Below are 22,939 nucleotides of genomic sequence, written 5' to 3'. Positions count from 1 at the left end.
GTTGGGCCTGGAAGCGAAGAAAGACCCGATTATACAGTGGGCCGCCGCGGAGGCCCATAGTTGACAGAGCAGAAAAAGCCCGGCCTCGTCGTCTTCTTCCCGTGGAGTCCTGCTGAGCGGTTCGTCGAGGTCGTCCGCCGGTGGCAATCGGCGGCGACCGGAGGAGGAGGGAGGCGGCGGCGAGCTTGCCGCCCGGCACCGGAGCGGGGGAAGGCGGCGGCCAGGACACTCGGGTACGTGCGAGCAAACTGTGCTTCTGGTTACTCCTTTAGTCCCACACGGATTACGGAGGTGGAAGAGCACCCGGCATATAGACTCCGGCCTTGGATGAGTTGCAAGTCGAGTTAGAACAGGTAGATTAGTGTCAGGATTAGGGGTAGGAGACACGGGTCCTAGGGGTTAGCGGGGCGCAGGAGTGAGGGGGGCCTCTGAAGTGGTTTTTGTCTGAGTTTATCATGCCATTGGCTGCTGCTAGATTTCCTCTGGACAATCAAACTCTTTTATTCCACATTGTCGTTTACAGCTGTCCCTTCCTTTTTTCAGGCCTTCTTCCATTATTCATATGCTGCTCCTCCTCCTGTGTCAGATCACCTACACTGCTGCTCCAACATGCTATGTCGTAATTAATGAATCAGATAAACACAAATGGGTGAAGCAAGCCAATACTTCGCATTATATCCGTGGATGATCCTTATCTGATCTTGGCTGGTACTAGTACACTACTCCCTCTGATCCTAAATTCTGACTCAAATTTGCCTAAATATGGATGCATCTATTCTTAAAAAACGTCTGTATACATGTAATATTTCGACAACACTAAAATGATTTCAGATGAACAGAAATGAAAATAGTGCCGGCTCATGCCCTGATGCAGTTTGTGTCCTCTAGCCTTTGTCAACTGATTGAGTTCAATGAGCACCTGAGCAAACCTGCAGGCTTCAGCGCCATCCAAGGAGTCCATGTCCGTTCCTGCTGCTTGACACCACCGCCAAACGACTTCCTGAAGATCAACATTGCTGGGGCTATTTTTTAATCCACTGGTTGTGGAGGTTGGGGCTTTTGCATCAGACTCCCATGGTATGATACAATCCATGGGGTTGGGCTGTGACAAATTCAGAACCTAGCGGCTGCCTTCATGCAGAATCTATGGCCTGTGTCCAAGTTTTGGAGTTGACGTCAGCGGCAGGCATGGGACAGGGACAGGAGATCGTCGACACGGATACCATTGACCTGATGCCTACCGTCTTTTCTTCAGAGATGGACTTGGCGATGAATGCTAATTTCTCCTGGAGGCAAAAGTTCACCCTGTTTACTAGTCTTACCGACTTCAAACTTGTCGATCCTACTCGTGCTTGTAATTCAGTTGCTCATAGTCTAGCTAGCTATGGTGCCTGTATGGCCCCTGGTGGTGTTGCTGTGTGGCACGGCAATGTAGCTTACTTTGTATTCTCTCTGGTGGTCAGCAATTTTAGCTGTACCAGCTGATTAATAAAGCTCAAGTTTTCTCTCAGAAAGAAGTTGTACAGATGACAATGCTGAAAGCGATCCATTCCTGTGTTTGTCTGCATCTCTCGACAGATATGCACACAAGCCTGTTAACCAAAAGAAGGATGCACTTCTGTTGTTGTTTGTAGTTGTTTTCTTTGCATGCTTCATCTACCCTTCTTCAAGTACTGGACATGTCTCTTGTTCACTTGATAATCCATAGCTTCATTTCAAAGGTGAGTGGTTGTTAGTACTCCTAATTTAATAGCTTTTCTCCCTCTGTCGACTGCCGTTGCGTCAGTTACTACTTGGTCATCACCTATGCAAACCTGCTGCTTCTCGATCCGACATATATAATTCATTAATCACTGATGGGATTAGAGAAACACGAACGGGTGAAGCAAGCCAATACTTAAACATTAGTGTTTGATGTGCTGCAGCTGACAGTGATTCGCACAACGTGCCTAATTAATCATCTCCTTGCAGGACTTCAAAATATGTGCAAGCAATCAAGCACTTGCTGAAAAGTCGCCAATATCTCTGCTTGTCTGGCCAGGCAGCCGCACGAGGAAAAAGAATCTCCTCCCCTGCTTGAGGGCCATCTTTTCAGACCATGGTCAGAAAGTTCAAGCATGCTAATTAAGATCTGTTGCTAATTTAGAGTTATCTTTCAAGCCTCCATCTACCCTTCTTCAAGTTCTTGTTGTTCACTTGATAATCCATACCTTCATTGCAAAGGTGAGTGGTTGTTGCTCGTGGTTTAATAGTTTCTCCTCTGCCAAGTGCCGACTGCCGCTGCGTCACTCACAGCTCAGTCATCACAAACCTGCTGCTTCTCAGACATATTAATTAATTAATCACTGGTGGGATTAGAGTATCACAAACAGGTGAAGCAAGAGACAATACTTAAACATAATAATCTGACACCCTTATCTGATCTTAGCTGGAGACTGTAGTACACTAATACTTGATGTGCTTCAGCTAGCTGACATTGATTTGTGCAACGTGCCTAATTAGTCATCTACTTGGTAAATATGTGCAAGCAATCAAGCAGTTGCTGGAAAGTGGCGCCAATATCTCTGCATGTCCAGCCAGATGAGGTAAAAGAATCCCCTCGTCCTCTGTTTGAGGCTATCTTTTCAGACCATGGTCAGAAAGCTCAAGCATGCTAATTAAGATTTGTTTATGATCTCACTGGAATGCCTTTTGGAAAGTGGTTTGTTTTCTTTTTTTATTCTCTGTGCTGCCTTTTCGAAAGTCTTTTCATCTGGTTGTCTTATATACTAGCATGTTATTAGCAGGCAGTAGTTGTTCTTCTGTCTGTCTGTCACTTTGCAATGCCATAACAACCACTGAGATGTCTTGGCATGCTCTGGCTGTCAGGATAAAAAGGAGCAGGTGTTTATGTCATTTGTATATATCAAGTAGGAGAGGTTTGGTTTGATCTGCTCCTGTACTGATTTGGTTTCATCTGCTTTGATCTTGGGAGTGATGGTCCCTATGTCCCTGCTTTGGTTTCCCAATGGGGTAAAAAAATGAAAACCATACCGTAAAGTCAAAACAGGATATGGAAGAAAATTCAGAAGAGGTACATGTAGGCAGTGAAAAATTCCTTGGGCGTTGTGATCTGCAACAGCAACATGGAGTTGAATATGCCATGACACTGACAGGTTGCAAGAACATTTAGATATACTCTCAAGTCAGAACTGAGTGGTTTCAGTCTGCCATAGCAGCTATAGAAAATTCTGAATCGTACAAGCAGGTACATACATATACCATTTTCTCCTCGTGCCATTTTAGCATGATTGAAATATTTATTGACAAAGAATATCGGTCAATATTATTCTCTCTGAATATATACCCTCCTCAGAAAGGACATATTTATACATATACATTTGGGTTGTTGAGTAATATTGTCACGAGGATCATTGATCATTGGGGCTCAAACTTAAAGTCCAATGAACTCCCTTTATTTAGTTATAGAAGTTTAAAAGATCCTGCTGATCTTGCTTAGTTAATAACAAAAAAAATGTGGCATCTTAACTATGACCTTTTCTTTTCTAACAACCATTTTGGCCTTCATGCTTTAACAACATTTCTGGCTGTACTTTTCCACTCATGTTGTGTATAGTACTCAGTTTTATATGACTGGAGCATTTTCTTTCATTGCTAGAGAAGATTGGCAAAAGAAAAAGTAGACATGGCTCATTTATTTGACCCTTTCATGTGATGTCATCTAACAGTGTGGTATTATATTGGAGCTTTGAACCTTTTTATGCCATGTGTTTCTCGAGATCGAGCAATTTGCTTTGGCAATTCTTTTTAAAGTCTAGCAGTTAGCATGGTGTCTCTTTCAGAAGAAATTCGAGAAAACAAGAATGCAAGGTATCATGCATAGAATCGTATCCAAGAGAATAATATCTAAGCCAATGCTAATTGCTGGGATCAAACTGGTGTCAACTTCAATTGCACATATGCTCTTGTAAGTTGATTGTGGTAGAGAAAAGGAGTAAAATTCTCTTTGAACCTCTGGTTTGTGAACCACGTTTAAGGAACAAAAAAATTTGCAATGCCAGATTTAAGTCTATGTACACCTGAAGTCATATTTTCCAAGTATCAGTGTGTTAAAATTTCCAATTTCTTTGCCACCTTATACTCCAGTAATGAAGAGCAGAGTTTTGAGTTCTGCTTTTCTAGTTACTTGATTCAATTCTCTTGGGACAGCGCTGTGGAATAGCAGCACCATTGACAGAAGTAGTTTATGTTACTTTTGCTCATTTAGAAACCACTTCCCCTTCTTCCGATAAACTAATTTCTGCTTTTAATTCATCTACATGTACAGTACAGTGCAGACAGGCCCTCCCTAACTGCTACTCCCTTCGTTCCTAAATACTTGTCGCTGTTTTAGTGCAAGTCTTGCACTAAAACAGCGACAAGTATTTAGGAACGGAGGGAGTACTATCTAAAAATGGAAATGGAAATGCAGGGCTAGCTTGGATGAGCTCATGGCTTATTTTTCCAGCACGTTTCAAGGAATCATACATCTTGTTTATCTGCTTGTCCAACAGAAAGCCACTAGCTCCATCAACTCTTTTGATTTTGGGCATATGACTATTCTTCAGCTGGACAAAATTGATCGATGGTGAACTCGATGGATCTGTCGAGACATGGGCATCGTCATTCAGTGGCAACCACTGCTGGAGCTACCATCCATTATCCCCTGCCAATGCCAATATGCAATGCAAGAGCGCTACCTTCTGCATCCACCTCACTTGTTGGCACTCTTCCAGGTGAAGAACTAGAATTACATCTGTGTGCAAGTGCTGAAGTGCAGACACAGTCAGCTGAGCACGGGGGCAGCTGCATGGACTTTTGCTTCTTCCTGGCAAAACATTCAGGCAGCACAGGCAGAAGGGGCCCTTCTTGTCTGGCCGAATCGAATCGAAACGCTTATCATGCAGAATTTCTGAATCAGGGTGGATGGTCTCAGACACTGGTGAAGCTGCAGCTCATGCTTGCACGTGCATCGATCTGTTTAAGGTTTCCAGTCTTGTGAATTAACCACAAGATACAGGAGATGATATGCACTGGCTCCATGCCGTGGAGATAAAAAAAACTCCAGGTTTGCTGAATCTTTGCACTTCTTAGTTTTTCTCGTGATCACTTTGTAATGAAGAATTAATAGCCCGCAGTAACCATAGTTGTTAATTCTGGTCTCAATTACCTGCAGCAATCAAATCAGTGCACTGCAGGATCACCACACCCACACAGTCAGATCAGCACCGCTCATATTTCTACATCAGGATATAAGGTCTGAAATACTGAAACTGCACAAAAAAAAAAAAGTGTCCTGGAAGATTGCTGCAGCTCAGCATGTGCATCTGTTTCTTCGTGCTTACCATGCTGAATTGTTTCTCCTTAACAGATAGGTAATCTTAAGGGAGAAGTCACTGTAAAATAATCGAACTTTGCAGTCACTATTTGAAGGAGGTATATAAACCTGAAATCAATTTTGTTTTTTCCAAGTATCAATGTGCTAAAATTTTCAAGTTGCTTGCCTGTTGCCTCCTCATGCCAATTAATGAGGATCGGAGTATAGACTCTGGTTTCTGCATTGAATCGCAGGTGAAGCACAAAATGTATGTTTTATTTTTAAAGAATGATGATGATGATGATGATGATGATGATGATGATGATGATGATGATGGGCACAATGGCAGTAATTTCGATTGTCATTAGAAACCACTTCTGAATATTTAACTTCTGCTTTTAATTACAGTACAGCACAAGCAGAAGAAAACGTACAGTCTCCCTGCTAAGCTACTAGCCTACTGAGTATACTACTGAAGCAGATGTCTTCTAGAAGCTTCTTGGTGCTAGACGCCGGACCCTGACAGGGAGCCCGCCGCTAATGGACGCCGTGAGCCCCGGCGCGAACTTGGGCGACGCACCGCCATTGCCATTAATGATCTCGACGTCGAACTCCCTGACCACGGCGACGGCCGCAGCCTTCATCTCCATGACGGCAAGCTCCTTGCCGAGGCACACGCGGAGGCCTGCCTGGAACACCGGGTACCTGTACAGGCTGGCCGGCTGGAACGCCCCTCCAGCGCCGGTCAGCCACCGATCCGGCCTGAAGCTCTCGCAGTCGTCGCCCCAGATGGTCGGCATCCGGCCCATGGCGTACGGGTGGTACATCACCCTTGCGCCGGCGGCCACATAGGTGCCGTCTGGGAGCACGTCGGCGGCCGCGCAGAACTTGGAGTCGAACTGCACCGGCGGGTACAGTCGCATGTTCTCGTAAACCACCGCGTGCGCGTAGTGGAGAGACTTCAGCTGCTCGTACGTCGTCGCCATGGATTCCGGCGAGGTGGCAAGGTCAAGCTCGGCGCGTATGGCGGAGGCGACGGCGGGGTGCTCAGAGAGGAGCATGAAGAGCGTGGTGAGCGCAGAGGAGACAGTGTCGCGGCCGGCCAGGAGGAAGCTCACCACGATGTCACGAAGGTACTTGTCGTCGTGCTCGTCATCTCCGGCGCTCGCAGCCATGAACCGGGAGAGGAGGTCGTGGCTGTTGTCGAAGCCGAGCTTCCTCCGCTGCCGGATCATGGCGGCCGCAAGCTCGTCGACGAGCGCGATGGCCTTCCTGAGCTCACGCTCGGAGCCCACGTTCAGCAGCCGCTTCGCCTTCCACACCGCCGGCGACGCAGCCGCCCCGCGCATGGCGGAGAGCCGCGACGCCGTGTCGAACGCCGCGGCGAGCTCCGACATGGGCATGTCGAGCTCCAAGCATCCGGGGTCGAGCCCGAAGGATATCTTGCAGATGGTGTCGAAGGCGAACCGCCGGAACACGTCCTGGAGGTCCACCACCGCGCCATTGCCGGCGGCGGCGGCGAGCACCGGCAGGAGCCGCCCGTGCACCTCCTGGTTGACGATGCTGTACGCGTAGGAGCGCACGGCGACGCTGCCGAGCTCGAGGCTGGCCATCTTGCGCTGGCGGCGCCAGGCGTCGCCGTCGACGTTGAAGATGCCGCCGCCGAGGAGGTCGCCGAGCACGGCGGCGAAGGGCTTCCCTTTCGGGTAGTTGTCGAAGCGGTGCCGGAGCACGTGCTCGACGTTGGCCGGGCTCGCCGTGACGACGCAGCCCAGCACGTGCACCGCCAGCGTCCCCGTCGGCGAGCGGCGGAGCAGGTGCGCGTACCAGTCGCCGAGGTTGACGAAGTCCTTGGCCCATGACCCCGTCAGGTAGGCCCGGCACACGTGGCAGCCGCACCATGGCCACCGGCGGGCCAGCAGGAGCACGGCGGCGAGGGACGCCATGAGCAGGGAGGAGACCATGAACGCCTGGCCGCCCCACCGCGCCAGCCATGGCAGCATTGGCAGCTCCCCTTCCATGCCCATGGCTTCCATGGCTGGCTAGCTGCTGACCGGCTGCAGGCTAGCTGGCCGGTCGGAGATCGAAGGAGAAAATGAATGTGAGGAGTCCAAGGGAGGCATCCGTGCATGTATATAATGGGGAGATTGGGAGCAGGTCATACACGTGCGCTAAATCTTTTCTTTAACAGCTTTTTTTTAATGGACATCAGTGCTAAATTTCCTGCCATTTGTTATATTAGTGTGTACACAGCTCATACTACCCTCCTTTGCCTTGCCAATGCATGGCTCTGCTAGACAGCTTTGCACAACTTGTTTAAGGTTGGTGTATATAAGTGCTTGTTTTGTTTCATGTTAGAAAAAAGAAAAGTGTGAAGAAGGAATTAAATTTCAGCATGGTTAATTAGTTAAGCAAGGAGCAACAGAAGAAAAATTGAACAAATTGCAGATGCATGAACAGAAATAAACAATTTGCTGCCTGCAGGAACAAGGTAGCAGCTGCCTAAATTTGATGCAGCTGACACCTGACAATCATTACCATCAGGATGTGGATTAATTAATTAAGAGGGTGCAAAATTTGATCAGCACATTGCCATCTGGAACTAAATCATGCATATGACTTGAGGTTTAGTTAGCTCCAGTGGCATGCATGGTGCCAGTGGAGAGCAAATTAAGCTTGTATCCTTTAATTTGCAGTGATTCCCTGTGTTATACTTCCTGTCAGTTACTTATAATTGATGATTATTATTTTATAGATTCATATATAAAAAAAGTGAAGAAAAAATTTGTAATATTGTGTTATTACTGTACTTTATGCAAGATATATACGGTCCTAGCTAATGCAACATGAAGCTATATTTTTCGATCTCGCAAACTTATCAAATGACAAACTATTTTGGGCACGATGTTAATTAAGATACAGGTCATTATTGTGAGGGTTGTAACTAAACACCCATTTTCAATGATTAAGATATCCCAACCTTAGGATAGGATAATTGTGAGTGGATCAAGATCATGAACCATTCAAAATCAAGGCAAGTACAAGGTAGCAGCTAGGGACCTTGTGACAAAGTGAGGTAGCTAGATGCATGCAGGAGGTAGCTGTTGCATGCTATATATTTCCATTGCAGAAGGTAGAGTGTACTCATGCCTCAAAACAGATGAAGATCACTTTGTCCAGATGAAGAATAGTCACATGCCTAAAGACTTTTATCTATGTATGTATGGACCTAGCTTTAATTTCTGTTGCACAAGCAGACAAACAAGATCGATGTGCGTGCATTTCCATTTCCCTGCATATATATAGATCTCTGTGCATGCAAGCACATGTGCTAATTACATAAAATTAAGCGGTCGAAGCAATTCATTGTGTAAAAGGAACAATGTAGGAGACAAATTCATAGGCTAGAACGAGGTAGCTAGGCGGATCAAGCCCTCTCTTGCAACCAAAGCACATACTCACAATTATCATTAGTTTTTGGCTTATTTACGTCTCATATTTCTATACTCTCTCCATCCAATAAAAGATGTCTCAAATTTGTCAAAATTTAGATGTATCTAGACGTGACTTAATCAAAGTTAAGACATTCTTTGTTGGACGAAAAAAATAGTAAAAATCGCCCTAACTGTCCATGCCTGGTTATTGGCAAGCCCTCCCTACTCGAAGCCACAACCAACTAATGTATCTAACCCCAAACCGCCATCTTAGCGCCCTTCATCAGGCGGGTCACGATCTACTAAGATGACAACGTCTCCAATAGAGGTAAGCGCCGCAACCAAGGACGCCGTGGTTTTCCGATCCAAAAAACCCAGATCTGAGCTTCAGGTTGGAAGTCGGCACCGATCGATGAAGCTGCATAACTTAAACGCCGGATCAGACAAGTGGTCGAAAGGACCAGATCAAATTTTGTTAAACTTTCTACATAGAGATGACTTCCCACATTGTTAGTACATGCCGGCAAGTGAGTGAGCTGGATGCAGAAAAGGTTTCCTCCTCTGGCACATTTTGCATTGGGGAGAATAGTCATATGCCTAAAACTTTAAAGAGGTGGTACGTGGATGCAGCCAGCGGTTTCAATTCTGTTGGACAAGCAGACAAAACAAGATTTCGCAAACACGTGCCGAAATTAAAAAGAAGGCATTACAATTAATATAAGGCAACCCTGCATTTCCATGGACAAACGAGCTAGCTCTAGCTTAGCTTGGTCATCTTCTTTGTCGTTATTGTATAGCAACTAGAAGAACACAAGTAGAAAACCCTCGTGCGTATATTGCCCTGTTGAGTCGGCCCAGCAGAGGAATTTGGAATCTATTGCCCGTTAAGTCCCATCAGTTTATGGCCCGTTAAGCTGAACTGGAGCCCAACAAGCAAAGATACAACACCAGAACACCCAGCCATGGTTTTACAATTACGCCTTCTGGAGCCATACACGAGAAAATGGTTCCTACTGCCTCCGTCCCAAATTAACTGTCGTGGATTTGCATGTGAATCTACAAATCCACGACAGTTAATTTGGACCGGAGGGAGTATATGCATCACAGAAAGCTAGTAAATTCTTATCAGACCTCAGATCACCGCAAAAAGAGATTTGTATACTTCGTGTTGAAACAAACTCACCGCCAACTGTTTCTCTCTGGTAAGACAGAACGTCAAATGCACAGCAGTTCTTACAAAGAGGCCCTTTGCCGCCCCCATTTGCAATAAAAAAAGTTAATTAAATGATCACTAGGGCTGACAAAATTGCATGGTGATGAGAAGAATGTTGGCAGCCACTGACGGCTCGGCCGTCAGAGTCACCACGATTAACCGCACAATTTTCTTACAAACTTGGGCACCATCTGTCCGCATTTTGAGAGGACGTCGGCCAAGGGGTCTGCGAGAGCAGCATCGTCGTTAGAGAAAATGACGTGCACCTCCCCTGAAACAGCATGGCGAGACATCCCCGAGATGATCTCCTTGTAGTCGTCAATCGAACGAGGCAAGTCCGAAACCACCACAATCTCAAATTCCTCAATATCTGACTTTGCGAGGCTATCCTGGCCTTTCACAAGGACATTGATCAGACCCTTGCTGCAAGTAAAAAAATACAGAGGATGTAAGTTGTCAAAGTTACAGTCTTAAGGCATAAGCGTCTGACCTGAATCAACAGAAAATCATGAAACTAAAATCTCTGAAAGTGAAACAGGAGTCTTATGTTTCGTGTTTCTCTTCTGATGGTAGGAAATATCACAAAAAAAAGGCAACATTTTGGAATGGTTCACTGCACCTGCTGCATATGGTAAATGTTCCGCGGTGCGTGTCATCTATCACTGCGCAAGTTTGAAGTTTAAGGGATGAAGCAAGATTCTGTGCTTCATGATCATCTGCAGCAACTAGCAAAACCTTTGCTGTCTTACTAGCACTACTGTCCAAAACGTGCTCAAGAATTTCCTTCACCTGAAAAACAAGATGGGGCCCCATCAGTGTCCTGAATAATCAATCACCACAGAATTTTGAAGTTCAAGCAATTGAAGCTAAGAAACTGTCGACCACGGATTCAGGACATGCATGTAAATACTTAAGTACCAAGGGACAGGATCCAGATGATTAATGCCATATAGTAAGTCATAAGAACCGAGACATATCTCTCTGCACATCACAATTACCTGCGTTGCCTTCTTCTCCTCTGAAGGACAGAAGTGTATATGTTGTGCTATAAATGCACTTCGATGATTCAGAGAACAATCATTGACACTGAGCTTCGTAATTCTTCCCCGCAGTAGACTTTTTACCACCGGCACCGCACTTTGGTCACATGTGTCGTTGAAGATAGTTATCTGGGCATCGCTCGATATGGCACCTTTAATAGAATAAAGTTTGTCGCTGATATTAAGGTCCATGAAAGTTTTTAATCCGTCTATGGCCTGATAAATGAAGTTGTTCTCAATGTCAGCATAACTAGATTACTAACCATTAAGCATATCGGGGTAAGACTATACAGCTGGCTAAAACAAATGCAAATCACATATCTTTGAAACTGAAACACTGAATTATAGTGTCGGGATGGTAAATAGAAGTGAACTGACATGGATTGTCAACACATGAACACATTTACTCACCATCATCGATACATTTGATATGTCAATTGCTTTGCGCGAAACCAGTTCAAGTAGCCTCTCAGGGGTAGATATAAGAAACTCCGGCTCGCAACTCTTTAGTCTGATAGAGAAGACAAGATGATGAATTAGCATCACACACATACCAAGTTAATAGGCTGCATGCTCAGGAAGATTTATGCACGTTCATTACAAAGGTCCTACTGATTGAAGAGAGCATACCCAGATATCTGGTGTTCAACAGAAGCACCAGGGTGCAAGCTCACTGAATGGATCCCAAGAGACTTCAGCGGTTTACAAATCAAGCGCACCTGTTCAAGCAATCACCAAATTAATTAGCACACCAGCTAAGCTCACTGAAATTCCAACATCAAGAAGAGCAAAATGTTTGCAGGACTCACTTCCAGGGCCCTTTCCTGGGAGGGGACGATGTATAGGAGGAAAGGGCAAGGGACGACCACCCCGAGCTTCTCCTTCCTAGCAACGATGTCGCAGGCGGCGGAGATGAGCCACGCCGCCAGCCCCGGGGGCGCGCACCCCTCGCCGGCGTGGAGAACGTCCGACGGCGGCGACGCCGAGCAGCACTTCCAGAACTCCAGGCCCCATGAGGCGTCCTCGTGGACGAGGTCCCCGTCGACGCCCGCCGCCGCCGCGTCCCGGATCGCGTTGAGGCACACCACCAGGAACTTGGACGGCCGGTCGTACTTCTCCTCGCCCGCCTCCAGCTCCGGCGCCACGGGATTCTTCCGCCTGCCCCTCCCCCCGCCAGCAGCAGCGGCGGCCTTCTCCTTCGGCGGCGGCTTCAGCTTCTTCTTGGGGGGCTCGTCGTCGCTGATGGCGGCGTCGGGGTTGGGGCTGGCGCCGTCCTTCTTCTTCTTACCGTGGCGGTCGTTGAAGGGGTCTTCGGGGGACGGGAGGGAGAAGCACATGCCCTCGCAGCCGCGGCGCTTGCCGGTCTTGCGGCGGCGCTTGGAGGCGATGATGGCGGCGACCCGCGTGGACACGGCGTTCTCGCTGCTCCGCATCCGCTTCCGCCGCACCTTCCCGCGCTTCCGCGCCAGCGCGTCGTCCCCCTTCGCCATCCCGCCTCGGCTCGCTCCGGCCAAACCTTAACCGCCGCCGCCGCCGCCAAGCTACTAAACCCTAGCGAGCGAGCGAGAAAACCCCTCTTCCCCCTTCGTCTTCTCCTCTCGTAGACAAAGACAAGTCAGAGGAACGAACGGGATGGGCCGGCGAGAAGAATGAGAATTATATGGGCCGGAAGCAGGTTAACTGGAGGCCCATTAGGTGGAAGGCCCAACGACTTAGAAGTCCTCCTAGCCCAACGCGGACTCCGCCCCAAACTCCGAGGCGAATCGAGAATCGTTTATATATAGATCGTTCGTTCGTTCTCAAGCTAGCAATCGATATCTCCGGATCAAATCAGAGACCTCCCAAATACCAATAGATCACACGGCTTGGGGGGGACGACACGGCTGCAAAGAGGAGGAGGTATAAGAAGATGGAACAGCTATTGATCACACCAACCAAGATTGTCAGCGTTACTGCTCATCCTTTGTTCTCTATAGACACAGTACTGGCAGCTGGTGGTATACTAGTACGTACAATCTTGGAAGGTGTTTCTTTTTTCTTCGTTGATCATGACTGCTGGTTTTTCTTCAATTTTGTCTGCTTCCCGATCGAGGTTAATTTTTCCAACAAAAAACCACTTGAAAACAACCATCGACGGCTTATTCTAAGTGACCAAACTCGAGTAATGTTAGGGACGTAAGACAATAAATATTGGCTCAATCGATGGGTATGGTATTGAGAGGCTCAAGTGCGAGCACATGTTCATCCTTTTCGATTCGTGGAGAGCTACATCAAATGAAAAGGGAAAACGGTTCATGATATCGATCTCCATCGGGTCTCCCTCGTCTCCGGCAACCGATACGGCACAGAGAGAGAGGCAGGGAGCCATGGATCAATATATACGGCGTTTTACAACGTCTTGACTGGAGACTTATGCGGCTCGTGCAGCCATGGATCAACACCGTGAGTTGAGCGATCTCAAATTCTCGCCGTTTGAGATGTGCGCGGCTGGAAAAAAACAATGGTAGAGAGTAAACGTACGTTGTCGAAAAAAATAGCTGCCGAACAGAACACCGAAGACCGGCTCCCGCCCTTCACGCGCTCCTCCGCCGGAGATGTAGTGTTCTCTCCGCTCGCGGCGACACTGAGCATACACATATCCTTGTTCCCACGGCCGGGAAGCTCGACGGAAGCCGATCAAACATGACAAGACACGCACTGCTAGCTTCCCTCCCTCTATGGTTTAGAGTCGGAGAAGGGGAGCAGAAGCAACAAAAAGCAGGCGGGGCAACAACATATGGATGGATGAAAGCAGCAAAGGGCGCGCGCGTCACTCACGCTAGCATAGCATAGCGGTAGTCCCTGGTTCCCTCCCTCCACCGGGGTTTTTTGAATTTGAAAAAGGAGACGACGAAGAAGAAAACAACGGTGGCCGCCGGCGTACGTGGCCGCGTCGCCGCGAGCAGTACCACAACCCGCTCCGGTCCGGTCCGGTCCGACCGGACACGTGGCGCGGAGCCGAACCCCCACCCGGTCGGTCGGTCGCGAACCGACTCCACATCCAGGTCCAGGGTGACGCCAGCGAGCAAACCCAAGTGCGTCTCCCTTTTCTGGCTCGCTCGTGCGCCCCCTTCTCTCTACGGACTCCATCTCCTCTTCTCTCCTTCCTCCCCCCACCGCCGCCGCCGCCGCCGCCATCGCCACTGCCTATAGCTCTGCCTGCGCGCTCGCCCGATACGCCCACCGGACTCGCCTTCCTCCCTCCCTCCGCCGCCGTCGCCATCCGCGTCCCGCGGATTCGGCTCCACCAACTGTTCCGTCCCGTCCCGTCCGCCGCCACGAAAACCGCGCCGCAACAACCCCCCGCTTTCCCTCCCGCGCGCCGCCGCGATCCCTCGTGTGGCCGGACGGGGGGATCTCGCTCGCCAGGAGGATGCTCAGGCTTCTGCGCTAGGTTTTCTTATCCTCAATCTCCCCCGCGCCGCCACGCGCGATCGGATGTTGCCCGGTGGCGCCGCCACCTCCTACCCTCTCGTCGTGGACGAGGGGATGGAAGGGAGCGGCGTGGACATTGCTGGAGTCGCCGTTACTGGGGTGGTCGCGGTGGTGGGAGAAGCGGGGAATCCCCCTTCTGCTGCGCCGCCGCGGACATCGCTGGGCGAGAGCAGCGGTCTGGACGGACAGCCGGATGGGGCGCCCCCACCGTTGCCGACCCAGGGCGACGGGGACAAGCAGCAGGATGGGACGCCCCCACCATTACCGACCCAGGGCAATGAGGACAAGCAGCAGGACGGGGCGCCTCCGTTACCGTTACTGAGCGAGGACAATGAGGAGGGCGGCCTTCTGGGTAAGCAGATGGAAGTTGCGGCCCCATTGGTCACCACCGAGAGTAATGACGAGGACGGCCTTCTGGGTAAGCAGCCGGATGGCGTACCCCCGTTGCAGAGCCAGGGCGACGAGGACAAGCAGCATTTGGGCGAGGCCAACATGGATGTCGATGAGGCGCTCTCGGTGAACCAGGACGATGCGGAGCAGCCCACATTGACCGAGCCCAAGTTGGATGTAAACGAGGTCGGCATTCTGGATAAGCAGCAGGATGGGGTGGCAGCATTGCTCACTGGGAGCGATGGGGGCAAGCAGCCGGACAGGGCAATGAGCGAGGCGAACATGGATGTGGATGAGGCGCCCTCGGTGAGCCAAGACCACGTGGAGCAGCCCACATCAATCGATCCCAAGTCGGATGTAAACAAGGTCGGCATTCTAGATAAGCAGCAGGATGGGGCGGCACCGTTGCTGACCGAGAGCAATGAGGACAAGCAGCCGGATAGGGCAATGAGCAACGCTAACATGGATGTGGACGAGCTGCCTTTGGTGAGCGACAACAACGCGGAGCAACCCATAGCAAGAGAGTCCAAGTCAGATGCAAACGGCATTCTGGAGAAGCAGCAGGATGTGGCTACTGAAGCCAATATGGAGGTTGATGGCAGCGGCGCTCCGGAGCAGCAAGATCACACCGTGGTGGCTGCGCCTACTGAGGCGAATAATTTGGAGTCAGCCGAGGCAAGAGTGGTGGACCAACAGCCCAGCACATCTCAGGTTGTTCCTCCTGCCAAGGACAAGGAGGTGGGGGAATGCTTGGTTGGCCGCTACGTCAGCAGCAGTGCTTCAGATCAAGGGAGGGTTCGCATCGGGAAGGTTGCGTCCTATGATGGCAGCATTGGGTTGTACAATGTGGTGTTTGAGGACGGGCAGGGTGAGGAATTGGGGCTTCCTCAGCTCAGGGAGTTACTCATGGCCAAGGTGAATGCTGCATCTGGCATGAAGATGAGCTGCAGGAAGAGGAAGCTGGACTTGCTGGTTTCCCCGGGGAATAAGGGGCCACCGAGTACTAGGCAGAAGGTTGATGATGCGTGCGAGGTGCCTGCCAGGCCTGATGCATCTCGGCACGCTGGGTCTGGCTTGGATGTATCCGGCGGTGCGGAATCTTCAAGCAATTCATCAGATTCCACCAAAGAGCCACCAGCTGAGCTGTGCCTGCCGATGCAGGGTCCCGAGTTGCCTCCGTCGTCCGCAGACATTGCTGTTCCGGAGGAGTCCATAAGTTATCTTTTTTCTGCTTACAACTTCCTGCGATCATTCAACGTGCAGCTCTTCCTCAGTCCATTTGGGCTGGATGACTTTGTTGCATCCATTAATTGCACTGTGCAGAATACGTTGCTGGATGCTGTACATGTCTCTCTGCTGAGGGTACTGAGGCGACATCTCGAGACTAAATCCTCTGATGGATCGGAACTTGCTTCAAATTGCTTGAAGTACATACCCTTGCTTAACTAGAATCGGTATTTTCATCAATGCTGTACGTCGTTACTTCAATGCTAAATTTTTTTCCCACTTTCCTTGAATTTTGGGCAGGTTTGTAGATTGGGCATTACTAGATGCATTGACTTGGCCAACTTTCTTACTGGAGTACCTCTATATAATGGGTTGCATGAAGAGTCTAGGGGGCAAGAGTTTTGGTAGAACCTTCCTAGCCATTGAATACTATAAGCTTCCTGTTACAATGAAGCTCAGGCTCCTCCAAATACTTTGTGATCATGTTGCTGAATCAGAAGAACTCAAAGCTGAACTGGAGGCTCGGGAAGGCTACAATGAGGACATAGAATATGATACAGACTCTAGTATTTTATCGGAGGCTGGGTCAAGAGCAGTCTCAACTAGAGCCTCAAAGGCTTCTGTGTTAAATAAGATTGAAGGTTTACAGAGCTCGGAAACTGCTCCAAATGTATCACAGCCAGAAACTGATTTACCAAATGCTTCCCAGGATGGCAACAGTGACGATTGCCGAATATGTGGAATGGATGGGACCTTGGTATGCTGCGATGGCTGCCCATGGGCATACCATTCAAGATGTATTGGTCTCAACAAAGCATTCCTACCCCAGGGACTTTGGTTCTGTCCAGAATGTGTTGTCAACAAGCTTGGACCAACCTCTTCAAAAATAGAGCGTGGGGCAAGAGGAGCTCAGATGTTTGGCATCGATATCTGCGGGAGGCTCTTCCTAGGATCCTGCAACTATTTGCTAGTGTAAGTTTGTGCATCTTAATCCTACATTACCTTGTGATTCATTCTACATCTCCAGTCTGCTATTGATAAATACTTACAGAGTCATTTCGAATTCCACGACATACCTTCAATTCTTGAAATAATGATAAACATGTCAGCAATAGAAAAGTTGGATGTTGTGTTAACAGGGGAATAGTCATATAACACTGGTGACTTAACTACATTTATGTTGCACATCAAGTCCTCTTGTACCATATGTCCTTTCTGTTCTTATCGAGTCCCTGTGCTTATTTTGGAATCTTCAACAGTAGTTCGGATGCTACCCATAAATACCTTCATTTTTCTCTCTCTCTCTTAACTGTCCTGGAACTTGGACTACGGTTGTAAATTTCATTTAGTTGTAACTCTGTTAAATAATGCAGAATTGGAGCATCTACGGATGCAGGGTCATACACAAGATATTACAATCAGTATGATGTTGTCAAGGTCCTCCGAATACTTGCCTGTTCAGATGCATATACAGATATTTGTAGGAGAATAACGGAGTACTGGAGGCATCTGCTTGATATGTTTCAGAATGAGAGATCAAAAATAGGTAAAGAAGCTGGTGCAGGACATACTACACAATCCAATACATTGTTGAGTGTTACTCCAATGAAAGCAGGGGATGGAAGTGCTCGGACAACTTCAAAAGATGGCACAGATGGTAAGACATTAATGCTTCCTCAAATAAATTTGCAGCAGCATGAATTTGTGGCTAATCAATTTACAATGTTCTCAGCAGAGCACCTGGAGGGACGACAACTCATGATGGCTAGTGTAGTTGCTGCCACTGAGAAGAACAATGAAGTCTGTATGCAAACTCCATTAGCTCTGAACCACATACATAATGCACCAAGCAATGGAGCTCTTGGACCCGCTGGAGCATCTTCCATTTCCCATCAGAGCGGGTCTGTGGTAACAGGTGTATCCAATGTAACACGCGCCCAGCCATCACATGGGTTGCTTCATCCAAACTTCTCCGCTTGTGGTTCAGGGTTTGATAATGGCATATCTGGGGAAGATAATGGCAGTGCCATTTCTGTGAAAGCAGACTTGCCTTGTCCTTCTTATCAAAGCAAATCCCCTCTTCAGCTGACTGCTGAAAAGTTTGGTAATACGAGTGGTGGCAGGCCAGCTAAAGTGTCATGTTTTAGACCCCAGGCTTACATGAATCTGTACAGTCATGGCAGTATTGCAGCATCTGCTGCCGCCAATCTGGCTATTCTTACATCTGATGAAGGTCAGGTTTCAGCATCCCAATTGGCCGCAAATCGAAAAAAGAAAATGGCTGCCGACTGTGCTTTACAAGTGAAAGCATTTTCCTCACCAGCGGCACAATTTATTTGGCCAAGCACCGAAAAGAAGGTTATGGAAGTCCCGAGGGATAAATGTGGTTGGTGCATTGCCTGTAAAAGTTCAGCATCTGGAAGTAAAAAGGCTTGTTTTCTCAATGTCGCCACTGCAAATGCTGCTAAAGGATCTGCTCGTATTCTTAGTGTCATGCATGTAATCAAAAGTTCTGAGAGCCACTTCCCCAGCATCACTGCTTATCTGGCTAACATGGAGGAAAGTTTGCGTGGCCTTTTAGTTGGTTCATTACAAGACATGCAGCAGAGACAACGGTGGCATAAACAACTACAAGAAGCTTCCAACTGCAAAGCTATAATTCCTCTGCTGCTTGAAGTGAGTAGGATTCAATTTACATTTATTCTAGTCTCGAGAAATTGATATTTCTCAACAATACAGTTAAACCAGCAAGGTTCTTGTGGACATTATTGATATTCTTAGTTATATGGCTACTTACTAGTTTACTTAATACAAACTAGAGTACCCAAAGCATGTACCATGTATGCATTTAAGGAACATGTTGGTGGTCATTTAGTTTAAATATATCCTGTGCTAACTACTTTTGCGGCATCAAGGTGGATGTGCAAAATACCACTAAAAAGAAGTTGAAAACCTCTGCAGAACATTGCAATAAATTACAGCGATTTTTTTTCGTATTTTGAATTTTTTGTCTCATGTTGTTTGCAGTTGGAGAGCAATATTCGCACCATAGCATACTCGACTAGCTGGACGAAGCTCATAGATGAATGGCCAGTGGAATCTCCTGCTGCATCTGTTGGTTTGTCCCGTCCTGCAGCATACCAAAAACGTGGAACTGGTGGAAGGCGGGGCAGAAGACGTTCGTTGGCAACTGAATCTGTTACTAACACTGCTGTTACTGATGATGATAAGAGCTGGAAAGAGTTTAATTGGTGGAGTGGAGGAAATATTTCTAAACGTATTTTGCAGAGGGGGGCTCATCTTAGTTTGGCCATAAGAAAAACTGTTCGTCAAGGTATTTGCACACCTTTGTTGTTAAAAAAATTACTTCAGTTATGTATTTGTTGTTGCTATTGTTATTATTATGATCTGTCTGTGTTTCTCTTGTGACGAGAACTTGATGCGTTCTTTGCTTACTAGGTGGTAAAAAAAGGATAGCAGGTCTATCTTATCACGATGCTTCCAGTTATCCAAGACGAACTAGACAATTTGCTTGGAGAGCATGTGTATGTTTAAGCCAGAATTCATCTCAACTTGCTCTGCAGGTTAGCACCTTTTTATCATAATGTTCTGAGAGAGTATTACATTGAACTATAGATTAGCGGCAATCCTAACATCCATGTCTATCAGGTTAGATATCTTGATGCCCATATAAGATGGAAGGAATTCGTCCCTCCAGATCAAATTCCTTCAGATGGAAGAAGTTCAGATGCTGATTTTTCATCTCTAAGAAATGCAGTAGTTTGCGATAAAAAGATAGTCGATAATAAGATGAGATATGCACTAAAGTTTCCCAACCAGAAGCATCTCCCTGTGCGTGTAACAAAGAATATTTTGGAAACAGAAGATAATCAGGATCAGAATGTCAAGTTATGGTTTTCTGAAAACCACATTCCACTGTACTTGGTACGAGAATTTGAGAAGAAAGCTGGGGTTATCTCGTTGCCTAGCCCAGGAACCTTACAGTCTAATTGTTTCACCAATTTGTACCAAAGGCGCATAAAAGCATCCACTGGAGATGTCTTTTTTTATCTCTTTCACAAGGGGGATGTGTATCCCTGTGCTTCATGCAAGAAAGATGTTCTCTTCAGGTTTTTCCCTTCACTCCTTAGTTGTGCTCATTCACACTTATTCTTCTCATAAGATACTGACTTTTTCTTCACCTCTCATATGTATCTCATGGATGGATCACATGTAGGGATGTTATACGATGTAGCTCTTGCGAAGGTATGGTCTACTGATACACTCTTTAAGGCTATCTATTTGCTTTTTATAATGTAGTGAAAAGGAATTATTGGTCAATTTCTGAGCTGTCCAGAGTTTGGTCACAGTATTGCTGAATAAAATTAACTTTCAGGTAATTGTCATAAGGAGTGCACTGTAAGATCTGTTGGTAGCAAAGGAGGAAATGCTGCTTCCAGTTTGATATGCAAGTTATGTCTTCAGAAGCGTAATCTTGTCCTGACAAATTACAACACAAATACAAGATATGCCTTGCCTCAAAAGAACAGTAATAGCCAATTGCCAGTGACTGCTCCCAAAATAATCTTCAAGGTTGGATCTTCGCATTCTTCTGAGCTAGCCGCGAAGATTCAAGCTCAGCCAGTCGCTAAGGTTGTCCAGCCAGTCGCTAAGGTTGTCCAGCCAGTCACTATGGTTGAATCCTACCCAGTCGCCATGGTGGAAACTCAGCCAACCAGCAAGGTGTTAGCACATCCAATCACGAATGTGGAAGCCTGGCCAGTTACAAATTTGGCAACTCAGAATGTTGCAGGGTTACAGGCTCAAGCAAAGACTAGAGCTAAAAAATCAAAGCCGGAGAGACCAAGAAAACGTAAAAAGACCCAAGAGATCACATACTTTGGTCTTGTTTGGAAGAAAAATAAGAATGAGAACAATGGAAGTGATTTCAGGGCGAATGATGTAATACTGAAAAGCAAGGATGGTATATGTTCGTCAATAAAACCGACTTGTTGTCTCTGTAACAAACCTTATTCTCCAGATTTCCTGTATGTCCGCTGCGAAAAGTGTAAAGGTAAGTCTATTTGTCATTGTTGTTGTCTAAAGCTATATATCTGTGTTATGTTCCAGGTTCTCTAAAATTTTGGTATTCCCCTGCATACAGCTTGGTTTCATGGTGATGCCTTGCGACTTGAGGAAGAAAGAATATTCGAGGTGGTTGAATACCGATGCTGCAAATGCCGAAGGCGAGCCATACCAAAATGTCCTCATTCAGATAATTTTAAGAAGTCTGAACCTGAACTCAGTGAACAAACAGTTGCTACATCGTCCCAGTCAAGTATGCTCTCTAGTGAGGAGAATGATGATACAGCAGATCAAGACCCATTGCTTGCTTCATATGGAACAGTTGAACCAATTCGGGAAGAAATGTTTGATGCAGATTTATCTGTGAACAATACAAGATTTACCCCGGGAACTAATCAGAAGCTATCCGTTAGAAGGGCACAAAGTAAAAATAGTGGATATGTCGATCAAGCCGGTGTACCCGTGAATGAGGGCCATAATCAGAATCAACCTCCTGCGAATGCAAACCTGAAGTTCAGTGATATGGATGAATTTTCCTTGTCGGAGGTTGATGGTGTGGATGCTTCGGAGCTGCTGGGGTGGGATTTGCCCCAAGGAAATGCATATACTTCTGCTCCTGATTACACTCCTAACTGCCAGTGGAATGACCCAAGCTGTGGTAGTGCTCCAGCTGGGGATTTCGAACCACAGACCTTTTTCTCATTCACCGAGTTGCTTGAAGCTGATGATACACGGTTTGACAACACATTTGGGATGTCTAACGGTAACTGCGCAGGAAGCTTTGATCAAGGAGGAGCCAGTTTTGATGATATTTCTGCCTTCCTGGTAGAAGATGGGTCTTCAAATATGCATTTCCCTGCAAATGATCCCCCCTCCGACAAGCCAGCATGTAACAAGTGCAAGAACTCTCAGCCGCCACCTGATCTCAAATGCTTAGTCTGTGGCCTGCACATACACCGCCATTGCTCACCTTGGGATGAAGATGACCTGCCTGCTGAGAGCGCTGACTGGGCCTGCGGTGGATGCCGGGAGTGGCGCTGATGATCTCTGAACTTCACCCACACTGTTTACTGAAACAGCAGAGCGGCATCTGCTCATTGCTACATCAGGTAAACTTAACTTCAAAAGGATATTATATCTCAGTACCAACCTGATCTCCGCGAACAGGGATCTGATCTATTTGTGCATGATCATGTTCTGTATTTTAGGTTGGAGGCACCTCACGGGAAGAATCTCGATGGAAAATTCCCCATCTAGATCCGGTTTAAAGTGGGCGTCAGTTGCTGAAACAAGTGGACGTACTCCTGGCCATCATAAAGTTAGGAGTGATCGCCACAAAGTCCACAATGTACATATATTATGAAAGGGGATGGGTCATCGTCATCGATTCTTTTGGCAGTTGGGTGGTTTTGGGAGGAGATTTATAGGTCCAGGATGATATATTGCCATTAGCAACATGTTATACCGGAACTAGAAAACCATTCCATTCTCCTGTCATCTTCCTGTGTTCTTTCTCTGTTTCTTTTCGTGGTAGAAGTTGAATACCTGGTCTTCTCCTCGTGATTGATGGTGCAAATTGCGTGCGATGTATGTGAACACTGTGTGCCTTCAATCTAGTGATACCATTGAAAACATACCACTGGGTAAGCTGCCATGTTCGAGTGCCTTAAGATTTTGAAAACATATCACTGCGTCACATGTGGGCCGTGCCGTGCTGAAT

The 22,939-nt window shown here is 47.3% G+C and overlaps 3 protein-coding genes and 1 long non-coding RNA gene across 7 annotated transcripts; 2 read left to right on the top strand and 2 right to left on the bottom strand.

Moving 5' to 3' along the window:
• Positions 1–106: 106 nt before the first annotated feature.
• LOC104584648 lies at positions 107–1,510 on the top strand. Of its 2 annotated transcripts, XR_001408093.2 has the most exons (3): positions 107–233; positions 544–708; positions 832–1,510. It is a non-coding gene; the product is annotated as an uncharacterized LOC104584648 (long non-coding RNA). The 2 variants fall into 2 exon arrangements; XR_002966210.1 differs by having other exon boundaries at positions 544–1,510.
• Positions 1,511–5,697: 4,187 nt separating this feature from the next.
• Positions 5,698–7,439, bottom strand: LOC100844511 (cytochrome P450 94C1). Its single transcript, XM_003577845.4, has one exon. The coding sequence runs from the start codon at positions 7,390–7,392 to the stop codon at positions 5,845–5,847; it is 1,548 nt and encodes a 515-aa protein (XP_003577893.2). The 5' UTR covers positions 7,393–7,439; the 3' UTR covers positions 5,698–5,844.
• A 2,488-nt stretch (positions 7,440–9,927) lies between these two features.
• LOC100844213 (probable ATP-dependent RNA helicase ddx5) lies at positions 9,928–12,628 on the bottom strand. Its single transcript, XM_003577844.4, has 6 exons — positions 11,853–12,628; positions 11,674–11,762; positions 11,455–11,554; positions 11,002–11,259; positions 10,623–10,792; positions 9,928–10,426 (listed from the first exon to the last, which is right to left on the bottom strand). Exons 1-6 carry the CDS (start codon positions 12,531–12,533, stop codon positions 10,159–10,161), a joined length of 1,566 nt encoding a protein of 521 aa, XP_003577892.1. The 5' UTR covers positions 12,534–12,628; the 3' UTR covers positions 9,928–10,158.
• A 1,517-nt stretch (positions 12,629–14,145) lies between these two features.
• LOC100837721 (DDT domain-containing protein PTM) lies at positions 14,146–22,853 on the top strand. 3 transcript variants are annotated; one of them, XM_010239678.3, is made up of 11 exons: positions 14,147–16,334; positions 16,435–17,106; positions 17,508–17,791; positions 17,870–18,810; positions 19,162–19,468; positions 19,594–19,718; positions 19,804–20,264; positions 20,372–20,400; positions 20,531–21,208; positions 21,299–22,328; positions 22,428–22,853. In XM_010239678.3, exons 1-10 carry the CDS (start codon positions 14,521–14,523, stop codon positions 22,258–22,260), a joined length of 6,273 nt encoding a protein of 2,090 aa, XP_010237980.2. In that variant the 5' UTR covers positions 14,147–14,520; the 3' UTR covers positions 22,261–22,328; positions 22,428–22,853. The 3 variants fall into 3 exon arrangements, with proteins under 3 accessions (XP_003576362.3, XP_010237980.2, XP_014758469.1); XM_014902983.2 differs by having other exon boundaries at positions 17,867–18,810; XM_003576314.4 differs by having other exon boundaries at positions 14,146–16,334; positions 17,508–18,810.
• Positions 22,854–22,939: the final 86 nt, after the last annotated feature.

The sequence above is a fragment of the Brachypodium distachyon genome, chromosome 4, assembly GCF_000005505.3.
Source record: "Brachypodium distachyon strain Bd21 chromosome 4, Brachypodium_distachyon_v3.0, whole genome shotgun sequence".
Taxonomy (NCBI): Eukaryota; Viridiplantae; Streptophyta; class Magnoliopsida; order Poales; family Poaceae; genus Brachypodium; species Brachypodium distachyon.
This window is presented reverse-complemented; position numbering and strand designations above follow the sequence as displayed.

Excerpts from the sequence above, each read along its gene's own strand:
- LOC100837721 (XM_003576314.4), top strand. The coding sequence starts at position 14,521 with ATGTTGCCCGGTGGCGCCGCCACCTCCTACCCTCTCGTCGTGGACGAG. Across the intron at positions 17,107-17,507 it reads TCCTGCAACTATTTGCTAGT|AATTGGAGCATCTACGGATG; the intron begins GTAAGTTTGTGC and ends TAAATAATGCAG. Across the intron at positions 21,209-21,298 it reads CCGCTGCGAAAAGTGTAAAG|CTTGGTTTCATGGTGATGCC; the intron begins GTAAGTCTATTT and ends CCCTGCATACAG.
- LOC100844511 (XM_003577845.4), bottom strand. The coding sequence starts at position 7,392 with ATGGAAGCCATGGGCATGGAAGGGGAGCTGCCAATGCTGCCATGGCTG.
- LOC100844213 (XM_003577844.4), bottom strand. The coding sequence starts at position 12,533 with ATGGCGAAGGGGGACGACGCGCTGGCGCGGAAGCGCGGGAAGGTGCGG. Across the intron at positions 11,763-11,852 it reads CCCAGGAAAGGGCCCTGGAA|GTGCGCTTGATTTGTAAACC; the intron begins GTGAGTCCTGCA and ends TTGCTTGAACAG. Across the intron at positions 10,427-10,622 it reads ACATTTACCATATGCAGCAG|CAAGGGTCTGATCAATGTCC; the intron begins GTGCAGTGAACC and ends TTTTACTTGCAG.